Here is a 17,899-nt window from a genome sequence, read left to right on the forward strand (position 1 = left end):
CTGAGGCCAGGGACAAGACTGTGCCTCTCTCACTCATTTCTGTGGCAATAGGGCCTTGTAGAGCCTGGTGAATGAATGAGTGAATGAATGACTCAGACTCTGAGCTCATCTACTCAGCTGTTAATTTTTCTGTAGGAAGCAACATGGGCACCAGCATGGCTCTGGTATAGAATGGCCAGTTCTGGATCCTAACCCTGCTGTGTGTATTCAGTCTAATTACTTGAGCTCTCAGTGCCTTGGTTTCTTAAAGATCAATGTAATACCACACTTGTCTTGAGGAACGAGTGGGGGAGGGGCAGAGGGATTCACTATGGGCTTGGGCAGCTCTTGCAGCGTGCCTGGAACACAGTGAGCTCCTCTGGAAGAACTGGCCATTATTTTTCCCTTCTCAGTTCCAGCCAGGACCTCGGTCCTCTGCCTGGTGCCTGTGATTGGGAAGAAGCCACTGGCAGGGAGAAAGGAGCCTGAGGTGGGCAGGGCAGAGGTGGCGGCCTGCTGTCCAACAGCAGAGCTCATTGCCACGTCCTCTGTGTCCCTTGGTGAGCAGGGCAGAGCTCTGCCTCATGGGGTCCTGACCAGCCTCTGGAGCTGTACTGAGGATGAGTGAGACGCGCTTTGTGAGCCTTGGGCTGAACCCTGCCGGGTGACTGGTGGCTGGCCCCGGTTTGGGGGCTGCGGCACAAAAAGAAAACCAGAGACCAGCTAATCCTGAGCTTGGAGCTGAGAGACCTGAGCTGGAAACCAGGTGAGATGTGGGGCTGCTTCTGTGTGCGCGGCTGCCTGCCCCCTGGCTCGGAGAGCTCCGCTGTCCAGGAGCCCACTGGGCAAAGTAGTGCAACTGGCTTTTTTTTTTTTTTAAGATTTATTTGTTATTTATACAGCATTCTGCCTACATACCAGATCTCACTATAGATGGTTGTGAGCCACCATGTGGTTGCTGGGAATTGAACTCAGGACCTATGGAAGAACAGCCAGTGCTCTTAACCTTCGAGCCACCCCTCCAGCCCCCCAAATGGCTTTAATCCCAGCACTCGGGAGGTTGAGACAGGTGGAACTCTCCGAGTTTGAGGCCAGCCTGGTCTACAAAGCGAGTTCCAGGACAGCCAAAGCTACACAGAGAAACCTTGTCTCAAAAAAAAAAAAAAACACATCTCAGATAAAAATGAGAGCTGAGGTGAGTAGTATGTGAGTTGTCAGTTGGCAAAGTGCAGTTGTCATGATCTGAGCTTGAATCCCAGAATCTATGAATAAGCTGAGGGCATACTGGAAAGATAGTTCTGTGAGTAAAGTTCGAGGTCTCTCTCACACACACACATACTCACACACAGATGTACACACAGAGTTTTAAGCCCAGTGTTGCAACGATGGGAGATGGAGACAGGTAGACCCCTGGAGTTTGCTGGCCAACTAGCCTACCCTGCATGGTGACATTCTAGGCCAATGAGAGACACTGTCTCAAAGGAAAAGTGGAAAATACCTGAGGTATGGCACCTGAGGTTGTCCTCCGACCTACACACACACAGAAAACAAACATGCAAGCCAACAAAACGTCATAAACCAAAACCATATCCTTGACCTCATTCCCTTGTCCCCAGGTGGCAACTCCATCTTCTGGGGGCTCAGAAACAAAGCCCAGACCCACCTTCAAAACCCCCAGACACCCCATCCATTCCTTCAGCAACTCTGTGTGCTTGTTACTAAAATACGTCCTCTGTATTCCTGCCATAGCCTCCCTCATCCCACTCAATGGCACCACCACCATGTAGGTAGGATCAAGAATCACCTTGGCCTGCTCTTTAATTATCTCCCCATGAGGAGGAAGCAGCATTACCAGGCCACAGAAAAGACAATGCAGCCACTCCTGATGAGACCTAATTGACTAGGATCAGAAGGAAGGAAAAATAGTCCTCCCCTATCAGTGGACTTGGGGAGGGGCATGCATGCAGAGGGTGGAGGAAGGGAGGGATTGGGACGGGAGGAGGGAGGGAACCACAGGGGGATACAAAGTGAATAAAGTGTAATTAATAAAGAATTAAAACAAACAAACAAACAAACAAAGAATCACCTTTACCTCCTTTGGGGTCTGCAGTGTCTGCCTTTGACTCCTCTTGCCTATCTGGAACTTAGCAGCCAGTGGGCTGGTCAAAGCATCAGACAGATCCTTGCTCCTTAAATCAAAACCTTTCCTTGGCTCAGTTTCTCTCAGGACCCTATGCTTCCTCTCCACCCCCATCCCTCCGGCCTGCCAGGCCCCAAGTCTGGCTGGGCTCTACTCCCTGTTCTCCCAGTTGGCCCCTAAAAGGGCTGCTCTTGCTGCCCTCAGCCCCTAACACCTGCCTAGCTCACCTCTGTTCACATGACACCCAAGCAGCAAAGCCTCTTTTGCCACCTTTAGAATGTACCCACCGCTGGGAGATGGTTCAGTTGGTAAGGCTGTTGTCATGCAAGCATGAGGAGCTGATTCAGTCCCTTGAAACCCACGTTTAAGAAGCTGGGCATGGTGGCGTTGTATCTGTAAGCCCAGTTCTCAGGAGGTGAGACAGCTGGACACCTGGGGCTCACTGTCTAGACAGCCTAGCCTAGTGGATGAGTTCCAGGACACCGTTTTGTAAAACAAGGCGTGGATGGGAGATGTCTCAGTGGGTAATTCACCTATCGTGCGAGCCAGAGACCTGACTTCAATCCCGAGAGCCCACATAATGCTGGAGGATGCAGTGCGCGCCTGCAGTGCCAGCACTCGTGTAGAGAGAAAGGGTGCAGGGACAGGTGACGGTCCAGAAGCTTGACGGACAGCTAGTCTAGGGCACACAGAGGCAAGCTGCATACAATAGACCCTATTTCAAACAAGGTAGAAGGTAAGGACCAGCTCTAACCTCTACAAGTGTTCTATGGCTGGTACATACCCACACTTACAGACAGCAACACACATGCACACACACACTCCTGTGTTCAGTCACCCCCCCATGCACATATACACACACTAGCACCTCTCTCCCTGCTACGTCTTTTTCCTCAGTGCTCAAGAACCTCTAAGACTCTGCTCTCCCTTGGCCTTGCCTTGGTTGGGTCTGCATGAGCAAGGACAGCCGCGCCGCCCCCCCCCCCCCTCCCAAGGAAGACGATGGCCTGTACCTGCTTCACAGCCAGGTTGACCAGGTCGTAGCGGTGCGAGCGGCGCAGCGGTAGGCACACACTGTAGAGGGCGTGCAGCATCGCGCAGAAGAAGCTGAGCAGCCCGATCTGCTTGCGGTGCTGCAGCCAGTGGTCCAGCCAGTCTGGGAAGCGCTGGTACTTGGTCCCCCTCTTCAGCTGAAGGATGGCTGCCAGGACGCCGGGCAGGTACACCAGGGACAGCAGCACGTAAGCCACACAGGGCAGAGTGGTGTTGACCACGGACAAGGGCATCTTGTAGAACTTGTTCTCGTTCTTCCTCACGTAGGGCTGCAGCACGTCCCGGATGAAGTTGTAGGCATAGAAGCACACAAAGAGGCCCAGGGCCAGCAGGGTGGGCACCTTCCAGGAGGGAAGGAGGCGCAGGGGTATGGCTTCTACCTCCCGGGCGGAGGCCAGGGAGCCCATGTCCAGGGGTGTGAAACCCATGACACGTGCCATCTCTGAGATGGTGTGCTTGGCTTCCAGCTGGTCACTGCAAACGAGCACCTGTAGGAGAGAAGGGGACAGCTGGCCAGAGTCACAGGTATGGCATGGTTATGGTGACCACCAGGATCAAGTGCCTCAGTGAGTTGAAGAAACTGAGGCACAGAGGGGCGGGCACTGGTTCCAGTGAGTGGCCAGTTGATGCTACTGGGAGTAAAAGATAGCTCTGATGCTCAAGCCAAGGACATTCCCAGAAGCCCCTGTGGGTATCCTGCTGGCTCCATGACATCACTGTCATGGTGGATGCTCAGTCAGGCAGCCCCTGTTGCCGCTGGAACAGCTGGCTAACTGCTCAGTGACCACATCTCCCACGTGTGCCCTGAGTGTGTAGCAGCAACTATAGAGGCATTCTTCAGGATAGGGGTGTTCTCTATGCTGCTATCCAGATTCCACACAGAACTCAGGCCCTGGCCCTGCCTGTGGCATCGGCCATAAAAGTCCACCGTGCTTCCTGAGTTCCAGTGGAATACACACTGGCTAGGGCCCTGAGCACCCCTGCTGAGTAACTGAGCAGTTACTCCATCGGTGCAGTGACCGTAGTCTCCTGCACGTTGGTACCATGACACCATCTTTCAGAAGAGCAGACTAAGGTCTCAGAACCTCCCGGTTTTGTTTGTTTAAACTTGGGTTCCTTTGCAGATTGTCAAATCAGCCTGGGTGTGTCCGCTCTACTTCCTGAGCCTGAGTCTAAGGCCAGCTGAGTCCTTTTGCTCTGTCACCTTCAAGCCCTCTGTCCTAGTCAGCTCTACCTGCCAACATGGCCATAAGTCACCTGAGAAGAGCCTCAATTAAGGGATCGTCCAGATCAGAGGGGCCTGTGGGCATGTCTGTGGGAGATTATCTTAATCGCTAATTGATGCAGGAGGGCCCCGCCCACTATGGGCGGCACTGCCCCTAGGCAGGTGGCCCTGAGCTATGTAACCAGGCTGGTTAGCCATGCCTGAAGGAGCCAGCAAGCTCAACTCCTCTACAGTTCCTGTTGTACTTTCCTTGGGTTTGAGTGAGTTCCCTGCACAGAGGTGATGCTGTGTAGACTATCAGATAGGCCTGGGTTCTTAGGCTGACTTACTCCAGGGATGGACTGTGACCTGTATGCAGAAATAAGCCCTTTTCCAGCAAAGTTGCTGTCAGACAGTGTTCCATCACAGCAACAGAAAGGAAGTGAGAACACTATATAAAACATCGTATAAAAATCCTGTCCACCAGCACTTAGGAGGCACAGGCAGGTGTGTCTCTGAGTTCAAGGCCAGCCCAGTCTACAGAGTGAGTTCTAGGACAGCCAAAGCTACACAAAGAAACCATGTCTTAAAGTCAACAACAACAAAAACTAACAACCAAACCCCGTCCACTGTCCCTATCTAGTCCCCACCTAAAAGTCCCACGGTACCACCACAGTCTAGGCCATGCACGGAGGGTTAGCCAGGTGCCTCTAGATTCTCTCAGAGATGGGCCCTGAATAGGTTTGTTGGTGGACATTCTGCTGCACATGTGGAGTCTGGCTTTCTTTTTTACTTTTGGTTATGAGTGGTGTTTGTGAGGGTGGTGTTGCAGGATATTTGACCCCACTGTGCACACTATAAAAACCTGCCTTTTGTTTGGTGTGGTTCGGCCCTAGCACACACCTCTAATCCATGAACTTTCTGTTTATTGTGAACAGGTGATTATGGTGTGGCTCAGCGATTGCACACACCTTTAAACCAAGCGCTCTCTGTACACAGGGTTTAATAAGGTCAAGAAGATGAGCAAAACACCAACTGACAGGGATTAAGTGGAAAGAAGGGGCATTGAGTTGAAGGGTATTTAAAACAGTGTGGAAAAGAAAGAGTTCTTTAGCTCTTTGGTTCTTTAGCTTTTAGCTTTTGGCTTTTTCCTCCTGGGCTGTTGGGGGAGCTAGCAGGCCTTTTTCTCCTAGGCCATCAGTTGAGCTTGAAAACTTTGAGCTTTTGTCTTTTTCCATCTGGGGTGTGAGCTAAGCAAGAAAGGCTTTTTCCATCAGGACCTGAGCTGAGTAGGAAGGTCAGCTGGGTGCTTTCTCTGCCTCTCTGAGCTAGCAGGTTTTCACCCCAGCATCTGGCTCCTGACTCTTCATTGGTAAAAATCAAACGATTTAGGATTTTCTTCTTTGTAAAATAACATGAGAGTGTATGTATGTGGGTACATATGCAGTCATGTATGTGTGTGCATGTGCATGCTGAGGACAGAAGTGAAGTCAATTATCTTTTCTATCTGTTTCCACTTTATTTTTTGAAATAGGGTCTCTCACTCAACCTGAAGCTTGCCTTTTCCAGTTAGACTGGTCGGCTATCAAGCCCCAGAGAGCCCCATCTCTGTCCCCCGCCCCTGCTGGAATTACAGCCACCACATATGGTTTTTATGTGGATGCTAGGGATCTAAAATTGGGTTCTAATAGTTGCATAGAATGCATTCTGCCCACTGTGCCATATCTCTGACCCCAAAATATCTCCTTCTTGACTCCCAAGTCAACAGCCATCACCTTTTTCCTTCTCACCCTGAGGAAACCCAGTTGTATCTCAAAAAGAACATGGATCCCATGTCTATATTAATAGGGTTCGTATCTCAACTCACCAGCTCTGGGTGAACATCATTAATGTCTTCAACTTCCTGCTATGTCAGATGAGATTTTTTCAGTGGTGTGAGGAATACTGGCTGCCATTCCCTGGCACCTACCTGCCTGTTCCCATCCTTTGGGCCAGCCTGCAAGGCCCATGCAGAGATGACGTTGAAGGCCTTGACCACAGTGCAAGCAGGGAAGAGTGAGGCTAGGTACTCAGCGTTTGACTGGTGGTGCCGAAGATGCTCCTTCTCTGTGGGGTTGCTCACATCCACCAGGATCTTGCCAGCCAGCTTGTCACCAAGACTGCACAGCGAGGAATAGTGCTCCCGGAACATGGCTACAAAGATGACCTCTGCAGAGCTCACAGCCTCCTCCTGGAAAGTCACTTGGGCTGAGAAGGGAAAGAGGCCAGCTGTGCGTTTGGGATTACGGCTCCCCACCACCACATGGAAGCCGGAGCCCACCAGGCGTGTGGCCAGGGAGCGGGCAAAATCCCCGCTGCCCAGGATGCCCACTTTGGGGGCCTTGTTGGGGACCTCAGCCAGACTGCCATCGCTGTCCACCAGGCGGCGACTGATGAGCGGCTTGTCCATCTCCCCCGACATTGCTGTAAGAGAATGCAGAGAGCAGGTCACTGGAGGGCTTCCAGGGTATGTGGGCCCCTACCTCCCACCTGTGTCAAACTTGGCTGGCTAGTACTTCATCCAGCAGACATCACTGAGTATTCCACCTGCAAACACAGGGGACAAGAGGAGCAAGAGCAGCAGCCCCTACCTGGATGAGGTCACATATGCAGAAGATGTGGAGGGGCACCTAGCTGCACCTAGCTGAGGAAGGCTGGAAAGAGGGAAAACAAAGGCTGGGAAGATGGCTCAGCAGGTAAAGCCCGTCCATGCAAGCTCAAGGACCAGAGTTTGGATCCCCAGCACCCACATAAACACTGGGTGGGCACGGAACTCAGAAAGCAGAGAGGGTATCCCCGGTGCCAGCTGACTAGTTAGACTACTCATATTGGATTCACTTGGAGGCCCTGCCTCATTGAATATGGCATGCATATAATATGTACACATACCACACGCAGACACCTAGGGCAAAAGAGACGAGAAAACTTGAAAGGACACGGAAAGAAAGGATTCCAGGTGGAGCTTCCCACCAGCTGAGAAGCAGGGATTCCAGTGCAATGACCGACATCTGCCGTGACAACTGCTGACACAGATTATATGCATTATATGTGTTGTCTACAGAGAAGAATGGTAAAATAGCAATGGCCTGGGGTGGGAGGTGGCTCAGTGGATAAAGCACTTGCCTCACAAACATGAGGGTTTGAGTTTGGATCTCCAGAATGCATGTACAAAAGCCAGGTGTATGCATATGTGCTTGTCTGTGAGGTCAGGCAGATCCCTTGGGAACCACTGACCTGCCAATGTGACACACACACACACACACACACACACACACCACACACACACACACACACACAGAGAGAGAGAGAGAGAGAGAGAGAGAGAGAGAGAGAGAGAGAGAGAGAGAGAGATACAGAGAGGAGAGAACAGAGTTTTGCTTACAAGGTTGCAGCAATAACAGGGCTGGGCATAGCCACACTGGCAGGTGACATTAGTAAATACTGAGCAAGCGCTGGCTGCAGGAGAAGCCCCTCTGCACCAATGCCAGGCATCCTTCAGGCCCTAGAGATGAGGCAGTCAGGCTGGGGAGGGATCAGGGGCAAGTGCTCTGCAGCTGGGCAATGGAGACCCTCTGTCCAGCCACCTGGAGCCTGGGCTCACCCCTCCTCACCCTGCGACACTTCCAGACTAGGGTGTCCACATTTGTTACCATCTGTGTGACCCCAGGAGCTGGGCAGACAGAAGAGTGTCCTCCATCTCCACTCTCAAATTGCTGAGGCAGGAGAATAGGGCAGAGAATAAGGTTGGAGAAGGCTTTGATCAAAACCTTAAAAATGAGCATATAAAAATTGGCAAAGAAGGAAGCATGAAAACCCTTGGCCTTGGCACTAAATCTGGCCATTAGTACAGGCACATTAGTACAGGTACAGGTGTTTGTGCATGGTCCTTTCAGTGTGTGTGAGGTACATACGTGTGGACATCAGAGGATGTCCTTGTATGTCCGTCCTCACTGCCTGCCATGTTTGAAACAGGGTTTCTTGTTATTTTTCCTTTGCATACATCATTCTACCTGGCCCATGAGCATCTTTGCCTCCCATCTTCCCATAAGAATGTTTTTTTTTTTTTTTTTTTTCTGAGACAAGGTTTCTCTGCATTCCCTTGGCTGTCCTGGATTCACTTTGTAGACCAGGCTGGCCTCCATGTCTCTGCCTCCCCAAGTGCTAGGATTAAAGGTGTGGGTCACCCGGCCTGGCATATACCCAGTTTTTGTGAAGGTTCTGAGGATTTGAACTGAGATCTTCACGCCCGCACAGCAAATGCCTTTTACCCACTAAGGTGTCTACCCAGCCGATGACCTCACAGTTCTGCATGGGTGTGGCCACACCCAAGGACAAGGCCTGCCACTGATCTGAAGGCCGTAGGGAGGGACAGAGCAGGCAGCACATCGTCCTGGAGGTCTGAGAAGCCCAGAAGTCAGTGCTGCTGTGTTTGGTGGCAGTTAGAGTCATCTGGTCTGGCCTCTAGCTGTACCCCTGATGTGGGATCTATTTATAGGCTGAAGGCACAGAGGGAGAGGGATCCAATTGCAGGGGATGGGCCTAGGTCTGTAGCCTGAACTACTCATCTCCCGCCAAGCTACAGACTGTGGCTGGGGTGACCCTGTCCCCTCTGGGTCTCTGCCCAGGCTGCTTGCCCCTTCTCACTTCCCAGCAGAGCCAAAATATGGGCTGCAATTTTGGCTCTGATGTAGAGCCAGCCTGCCAGTCCCCACCAGATCCTGGGTAGGCAGGAATGAGGATGTTCATGCAGACAATGGCCCTGGCCTTTTCTCATGGCTTGTGACAACCCTTCAGATTCTGAGTGGTCAAAGCATCGCCTCCAGGAATCCTCTGGGTGCAGTTATCCTTCCAAATTACAATACACACTGTAAGGGAAAGCAAGTGGATTCTCACCCAGAACCCACGATTACCCCCAGCTGTCAGGGATGCCCCTGTGTTATCTTTTGGGGTGGGGATGTTCCTCAACTCTAAGGATGAAGCCCAGGACTTTAAACATACCAAGGTTCAAATTTTCTACCACAAAGCTACATCCTCTGCCCACTTACTTTTTTCTTTCTTTCTTTTAAACCTTCACATGGGAGAGAGAGCTTGGGCAGGAGTGTTGTGTTGTGGGGATGAGGTAAGAGGATGCGCATATCACCATAGTTCAATCGAGGCGGTCAGAGAACACCCTTGTGGTCCTCACCTCTGCCCTTATTTGTGGTGGGGTCCTCTGTCGCTCACTACTGTGCACAGCTGGCTAGGTGGCCGGCAAGCTCCAAGGAATCTCCCATCTCGGCCCCTCATCTTGACATAGAACACGGGGATTACAGAGATAGACCACTGCACCTGGCATTTATGCAGGTTCTGGGAATCTGAACTCAGTTCTCCATGCTTGCACTGTAAGCTCTCTGCTCCCTGAGCCAGGTCTTAATTAGCACAGGTTGTCATCAAACTTGTTATGTAGCTGAGGATGACCTATGACTCTTGACCTTCCTCAGTGCTGGGATTAGAGGTGTGCACCATCACACCTGGTTCACGCAGGGATGGAGACTAAACCCAGGGCCTCATTCGTGTTAGGCAAGCACCCTGCCAGACACCCACATCCACAGCCCAGCACCTCTATGTTTTATAGAATATGTGTTTCCATCCTCGGCCTCCTTCCTATGGTCAGGACTTTCTCAGAGATGTTTGCCTCTGACAGTCCCTGCCCAGACCCAGGTACTGCTAACCTGTTGCACATACATACCCCATATCCACCAACATTCCAGCAAAATGCTACCCTACAAGAGCAGGAGGGACCTTGGAAAAATGCCACATCTGATAGGTTCTTTCTATATTCACCGGCCAAGCCACCTTGCCAGCCCGAAAGTCAGAAGTTCACACAGTTTGTGGAAAGGGAAAGTGGCATGGCCCCTGTGAAAGGTCTGCCTCACAGGTCCTCATAAAGTTAATCAGAGTTTTCCACTGCCCCAGCCATATGGTCCCGGATAAATGAAAACACACCCATACAAAAACACATATTAACAGCACTCATCACAGCAAAAAGAAGAAATAACTCAAATGCCTTTCAGATGATTGTTAAATCAACAGGGTCCATCCCCACAGTGAAATACTACTCAGCTGTACAAAGGAGCTATAGGCTAATTCCTGCTCCACCATGGATGACCCTTTTAAGTAGTATGCTAGCCAGCTGTAGTGCATACCTATATCCAAGTACTTAGGAGGCTTTAAGCAGAACTTTGAGTTCAAAGCCAGCCCGGGCTACTTGCTAAAGGCTTGTCACAAACAAACAAATGAAAGTAGATGCTAGCCAGGTGCGGTGGCGCAAGCCTGTAATCCCAGCACTCGGGAGGCAGAGTCAGGCAGATCTCTGTGAGTTGTGAGTCCAGGACAGCCAAGGCTACCCAGAGAAACCCTGTCTTAACACGCCCCCCCCCAAAAGCTTAGGGGCCAGACAGTGGGAAGGGCCATGTATCCTGTGACTCCATAAGTGTAAAACACCAAGAGCAAGCAGATCTGAAGACAGAAATCGGATTAGTGGTAGTCGCAGGCAGAGAAGAGCTTGGAGGGGGTGGGGGGAATGGGGCTTGAGCTCACCAGCCCAGGGTTTCTTTTTATAGTGACACAAATATTACAACAATGATTTTGGACAGCTGCACAATCGAATGCATGAAAAAATTTGAACATATGCAAACACATGCAAATGAAATATATGCCGATGCCAAGGGTGGGGCAGGGGTGGTGGCTCAGTGGCGAAGGGCGTGCACTGCTTTTGAAGAGTGCACCAGATCACAACCTGACCTCTGCAGTCGCTGCATTCATGTGCAGGAACCCACACATAGACACTACATTAAAAATAAAAATGAAACAAAAAATTTTTTTTTTCAGGTTTTATATGCTCACTCAGCATATGTAGAGACTCTAGGTTTAATTCCAGGCATCACACACACAAGTTTTGTTTTTGTTTTTAAAGAAACTGAGTTTCTAAGGACTATTATTTCTGTGACTGAGGAGCAAAAATGCTTTGGGGTTGAGCCTGGATTTTGTGACTCATTTGGCTCTGCACCCCAAGGCTGTTTCCTTGTTTTTTACCTATTTGAGCCCTTTAAGCCCCGTGACCTGCAGAGAAGCCAAGCTTATGCAACAGCCACTGTTAACTGTTGGAGAGGAGCCACCATCCCCGGGGAATCAACAACGCCCTTGGCTCAACAGCATCCTTGGTCTCGGAGGGCCTGTGGCTTGTTTCTGACACTGCTGAGGTCACCATTCCAGAGTGGTATGGATGGGTCTGTGGGTGCTGAGGTCTGTTCTGTCTCCCCCCCCCCCCCATGTGCCTGGAACAGGACAGATGTGCTCCAGGTAGGAGGGACCAGCTGCCTCCTCCGACAGTCACTGGGGTTTAAATAAGGGCCTGCAGCTGGACACAGCACACAGCTGCAAATCTTCCAAGAGGCGTCTAGAAATGAGCTCAAGATGGACTGCAGAGGATTCCTGGCAGTTAGATAAAAGCATTCCAGCATTCCGCAGGAACTTGTGAAACAGGTTCATGTTCCCCTAAAAGGAGACATTTCTCCTTGCCTCTGGCAGAAGGGCCATGTCTCCACTGACATATACCTGTGGTCGCATATCAAAGCCCATGCCAGTCTCTACGTCCCCTCAGTCCCCACTCACAAGCCCCCATGCTAGCCTCCCAGCCTTCCTCACCTCCTCCCTTGCTCTAAACTGTGGAGTCCTGTTCCAGCTCATGGACCTCACCACTCCCAGCTACTCATCCTCCTTATAACCTACATGGTTTTTTCACCCCATGCTTGCTCGCAGACAGCCCTGGCCATGTCCAGTCTGCTTCTTCCTCTCTCTGTTCTGGACTTTCCCAGATGTCTCTGGGTATTATCTCTCTATTTCACAATAAAAACCTTCCCCTAATGGAGGGGCCATCTCGGCAGTTTCCTTGCTGCACCCCCTTGCATACAAGCACATACAAGTAGGTAAAGGTACGTGCCACCAAACTTGACAAGCTGAGGTCTATTCTGAGAACCTGCTGGTAGAAGGAGAATTGCCTCCCGCAAGTTCACGCTGTTTAAAACCAGCCTCTTCCCTACACAGGAGCCACAGGACTTCATGATAAAGGCTCTCTTGCTCTCTCTCTCTCTCTCACACACAGGATTTCAATGTATAGTTCTGGCTGGCCTGGATTAAAAGTGTGTGCCATAACATCCAGCCTTTGGGATTCTTAAATTCACTATTTTCATTTTACTCTTCTGGCAGGATCTAAAAAACCAGACAACAACAAAATCCTCCATTTTGTCTGTTGTAAATCAGAGATAGACTCCCAAATCAATATAGTACATTTTCTAAAAAAAAAAAAAAAAAGTGCTCTGAGATAATGGCCTGAAGGCAAACATGCATTTCACCCTAAGCTTAATGGGGTGAGGAGTAGGTGGGGGTGTGGCTGAGTCTGTGGAGTGCTTGTGAAGCATGCAAGAAGCACTGGGTTTGACCCCTCCCGGGCCTACCCCTTCCCGTATGAAATAAACTACAAGTGGCAGTGGCAGTGCATACCTATAACCTGAGGCAGGAGGACCAGAACTGTGAGGCTGAGGAGACCCTGTCTAAAAGAAAACAGAGACAGCCAAAAGGATGCAAAGATGCAAAGGCTGCTGCCTGAGATTCTTCGAAGCGTGGTTAGTGGAGCCTGGGGAAGCAGCACGGTAGGAAAGATGGGCAGGGCACCAGTAAGTTTAGGAGGGGAGCCTTGGGTGCCTGCCAGCGACAGTGCCTAAGCCATGGCATCCCTAGGCCACACTTCCCTGCCAGCATCCCCAGCTTCCAACTCAAAGCCACAGCTGCCATGCCTGGGCCTCCCTATTCCTGAAGGGCAGTCTCTGTTTTTGTGCAGTCTTCTCCCTTCCTGCCTGGCTCCTTCCCAGGCTCCAGGCCCCAAGGTGGGGACTCAGCACAGTAGTTTGTGACTTCAACTAAGTCACACTGACTTAAGTCTGCTGGGGCTGTGGAACCTACTGCAGAGGTCCTGACCGCGCAGGGGTCACACTCTGAACCCCCCTGCAGCAGGCGCTCAATAAAGAGCCTCGGAAGGGCTGGGGAGTACTTAGTGAAGTACTGGCCCAGATGGCCACCTCCCATCCAGTCAGTTTCACTTCTTCAATTCAACGGGGAGAGTCAGAACAGCTACCCATCAGGAGAGCTGATTAACCCACTGCCATTAGAGTCTGTGAGATGGGAAACAGAAAAGGGAAGCCCTGTCTTCAACACTAAGGCTGGGGATTCTAAGCTTCTGGGGATGAGCCAGCCCCTGCCTCCTTTTCTTTGTCCGCACACAGCGTCATTTACACGGTAACCGCGTTCAGAGCGCCCCCTGTGGTTGGGAAGTGCTCAACCACAGTCAGTCCTGCCATGTCTCCTCCGAGGCATCATCCCCTCAGCTATTCCCTGAATCCCCACTGTGTTGGGGAAACAAGCCACTATGACCACACTAGAGTTCAGGAGATGGGCTGGCTCTACAGCGGAAGTAAACGACTCTGTATTAGTTTCTTTCCCTGATGCTATGGCAAAATACCCCGACAAAAGCAACTTAGGGAAGAAAGGGTCTGTTATGGCTCGTCGTTCAAGGGTACACTCCATCACGGCATAGAAGGGATGGTGGCGGCAACAGAGGAGGGTGGCCACACAGGATTCAGTCAGGAGAGAGATGAATGCTGGCTTGCGCTCAGCTCACTTGCTCCTTTTTAGGACTGGGTCTTCCCACCCCGGTTAGCAGAATCCAGCTCCCTCAAAGGCAGGCCAATAGAATACCGTCGCTCACAGGCCTGTCCAGAGTCTTGTCTTCTACCTGATTCTAGAGCTTATCAAGTTCATGAGCTGTATGAACCCTCACAGACTTCAACTGAAAGCCCAGTGAGGCACCATGAGAACCAGGGAGGGCCATCTTAGCTGTGCCCAGAGAGCTCCAGGAGGGGACCTGTGGGGACAACCAGCTCCTGGATGCCTGCTTAATCCAGCCAGGGTGGAGGCCAGAGAGAAACAGCACCTGAGTCTGCCATCTCAGCATAGGAGGTGGGCCGGTCCATTGCTTCCCAGGAGCTGCAAAGCCTGGAGCCCATGCGCCCTGAAGGCTGTAGCTGTCTCTCCCCTTGCCATGGGGAGGGATTTGCAAAATTAGGAAAAAAAAAAAGATTTGGCACAGCTTTGTTCCTGGGCTGGGAAGCGTGGGGGTACAGAAAAGGCAGAGGTAGCCAAGACACACAGAGACAGCGCCAGGCCTTCCCTGTGGGACTCAAGCTTGATGGCATCACTTCCTCCTGCTCTGCTCACGTCTTCCTCCTTCTCCTTTTCCAGAAGCCTCGGAGGAACCTCCCCTCCCCTGAACAGCCACTTTCTAAGGACACTGAACTTGTTCTCTATACCGCCACCAGTTGTTCTGGGGAACCAGGTCATACAGCCACTCCCCAGCCCCCACCCTGGGTCAAAGCAGGTTCTTTCACGAGATTCAAGAGACTCAGTCTAGGAGAGGCTCTTGGTTTCCTCCTGGACCTGAGGGAACCTGGGCTGCGGGGCTCTGCATGTCTCATTACCACCCACGTCACCTACTGTCTCGCTTTTTCTGTCCCTGCATGAGGTATAGGCTGCTTCTTACTCAGCTGTGTGTCTCCCTCAGCCCAGCGCCGAGCAGCCAGTAGGTGCTCAATTAATACTTGTTTGAATAATTCTGTGCCAAGGGCAGGGTGTGCTGGCAGCCTTAGCTGTTCTCCCAGAACCTAGATGGTGCCCTGCATTCCAGTGTGAGGAAACAGCCCAAATCTGATCTCAATCTCTCCCTCTCCACTCTTTTCCTTCCCTTCCTCTCCCTCAGAGATCGTGTTTGGTTTTCTTAATTAATCTTTTTTTGTCTGCAAATCTTCTTCTGTCCAACTAACAAAACCCATGAGCTGTTGTAGTTTGCTTTCTCTTGCTATAAGGCTTGTTGGCTTGCCTGGGTGCAGTGACACACACCTTTAATCTCAGCTCAGGAGGCACAGGCAGTCAGATCCCTTTTGAGTTCCAGGTCAGCCTGGTCTATACAATGAGGTCCAGGACAGCCAGGACTACTAGAGAAGCCCTGTCTCAAAAAATAAACGAATAAACAAAAGCCAAAGAAACAAAGAAAAAAAAAAAGACACTTTGACTAAAAGCAACTTGAGGAGGAAAGTGTTTCTCTGGGTAATACTTCAAGGTCACACCCACTGCTGAAGGAAGTCAAGGTAGAAACACAGAAGATCTCGGAACTGAGAGTAGAACATGGAAGATCTCAGAATGTTGGCTAACACTCTGATTTACTCGCTGGCTCATGCTCAGCTAGCTTTTAATATTTTTAAAATATTTATGTATTTACTCTATATGTATGAGTGTTTTGCCTGTATGCATATATGTCTGCCACATGTATGGAGCACCACAGAGACCAGACGAGTTTGTTGGGCTCCTGGACTTGGAGTCGCAGACTGTTACGAACTGTCGTGTTGGAGCTGGGAATCAAAGTCAGGAGCCAGTGCTCTTCACTCTGCAGTCACCTCAGCTGGCTTTTTTATGCAGCCCAGGCTCACCGCCTAGGTACAAAACCACCAGTGGCCTGAAGAATTAATATACCCTCGATACCTCAAGAGCAAACAGTAAAGGTATACTGATGGCTGAAAGCAAATTGCTTTTGGTGGTCCTTATGAACAAGTGCTGGTGGAAAAGGTACCAGAAGATGTGTTAATTTGCTCAGAAGGAAACCACATATGGTTCCCCTCAGCTCCAAAAAGGAAAGCAGCAGCAACTGGAGTTACTACTTAAGTTGTTGGTAGTCAGCCACCATCTCCACAATCCATCTGTCTTCTACACACGCCGAACAGGAGAGTTGAGGGAAATGTGCTGGGAACTGCCACCCTGCATCTCTCAGGTCCGTGACGGTAGCACTAATTTATGTAATCCTTCTAAGGCTATCTTTACGTCATTAGTTTCCAATGTCCAGCATCTCCAACACTAAGTCTGGGAAAGAACAACAACAAAGCTCTTCAAATGTGCTGGTGCCCCTCTCGCCATTTTGCAACTTCCAGCATTAGTGAAGGGCGTGTATTCTGGACACTTCCACTGTGGAGGATTAGGTTTAAGGCAGCAGATCCACTCTAGCATTCCAATTTCCCTAAGTCCCCAAATCCCTCCATCAACACTAAGCCAAAAGAAATCGGGCATCTCCAACTCATTCTCAGTAGGCCATTTTTTGATAAATACTTCAGGCAACAAGTCAAATAAACTCTTCACTTTTTTTTTTTTTGATAGTCCCTGTTGTCCCATCTAGCCTGAAATTTGGAGATTGCTGCCTTTGCCTCCAGAGCGCTGGGGCTAAAGGTGTGAGCGCTTTGACTATATGAAAGGTCCATTTTAAACCTAAAATCTCCACTCAGTTAGCTCATATCTATAAACTCTGGCTGTTTTTTTTCCCCTTCCACCATTATCCCACAGCCTTAGAATCCATTCCCACACATATTTCCCCAGACTCCTGCTTCCACAAATTAGCGAACTCATTAAGTTCCTTCCTGGTGTAGCACACCTCTCTATGAACCAGGCTTTGTTTTCACCTCAACGGTCCTGCTTAGCCTTGGGTTCCACCACAAGTCTAGAGACAATGACTCATGGTAACTAAGGGGCATCATCACTGTCTTGACCAGCACCTCCTACAGAAGAAGTCATTGCTCGTTCTACAGACATTGCAGGAGTAATTCTCCTAGGCAAGGACGAAGAGGGCAATAATGCAGGGGGTGGGGGGAAGGAAGGGGATTGTAGGGAGATTTTAATCCAGAAACATGGCTGCTTTGGCTGGAATACAGACATACCCTTAGCACACACCTTTAATCCCTCTGGCTGGAATACAAACACACCCTTAGTACATACCTCGAATTCCAAATAATGAAGATAAAGTTAGTTTGTAGAAAGAAGCACTGTAGAGGAATGTTAATTCAGAACATGGCTGCTCTGGCAAGAGATCACATCCAAAGATCTAGGTCTATGTAATCCAGCTAGACTACAAACATACCTTTAATCTAGGAGACAGAGGCAAACAGGCCTGAGTTCAAGGCATAATGCAAGTGTCAGGTAAAGAAAAGCTTAGAACCAGCCATGGTGGTACACATCTTTAATCCCCCCCCCAAAAAAAATGAAGATAAAAATAGTTTGTAGAAGGAAGCACCCATGTCTAAAAGTGATGTCTAATTGAGTGGCAGAAACAGTGATGAATCAGAGAAAGAAGAAGATACTCCCAGCTCTCTTGAGAAGAGAGAGAAAAGGGAAGGTGCTTAAGGGGCAAAGCAGAGAAAGAGAGGAAGAACATTTGTTTGTTTGGGTGTTTTTTTTTTTTTTTTTTTTTTTTGCTTTGTTTTGTTTTTAAAACCAGAACAGTAATAGAGAGACAGGTTGCAGAGGAAGAACTCAGGTGAAGACAGAATGAGCCAGAGAATAAGAAGTATCCAGGA

General features: G+C 50.1%; 2 protein-coding genes across 3 annotated transcripts in view; one reads left to right on the plus strand and one right to left on the minus strand.

Moving 5' to 3' along the window:
- C18H2orf76 (chromosome 18 C2orf76 homolog) overlaps positions 1-17,899 on the plus strand; it is a 166,212-nt gene that overhangs the window by 107,782 nt on the left and 40,531 nt on the right. The gene's annotated exons all lie outside the window — the stretch shown is intronic.
- Steap3 (STEAP3 metalloreductase) overlaps positions 1-17,899 on the minus strand; it is a 44,637-nt gene that overhangs the window by 15,667 nt on the left and 11,071 nt on the right. For both annotated transcript variants that reach the window (XM_021653878.2, XM_021653877.2), the window contains exons 2-3: positions 6,346-6,839; positions 3,133-3,660 (exon numbers count right to left, since the gene is read on the minus strand). In XM_021653878.2, the coding sequence (XP_021509553.1) occupies positions 3,133-3,660; positions 6,346-6,837 (1,020 nt within the window). In that variant the 5' untranslated portion in view covers positions 6,838-6,839. The remainder of the gene's footprint in view (positions 1-3,132; positions 3,661-6,345; positions 6,840-17,899) is intronic.

Source organism: Meriones unguiculatus, chromosome 18, assembly GCF_030254825.1.
Source record: "Meriones unguiculatus strain TT.TT164.6M chromosome 18, Bangor_MerUng_6.1, whole genome shotgun sequence".
Taxonomy (NCBI): Eukaryota; Metazoa; Chordata; class Mammalia; order Rodentia; family Muridae; genus Meriones; species Meriones unguiculatus.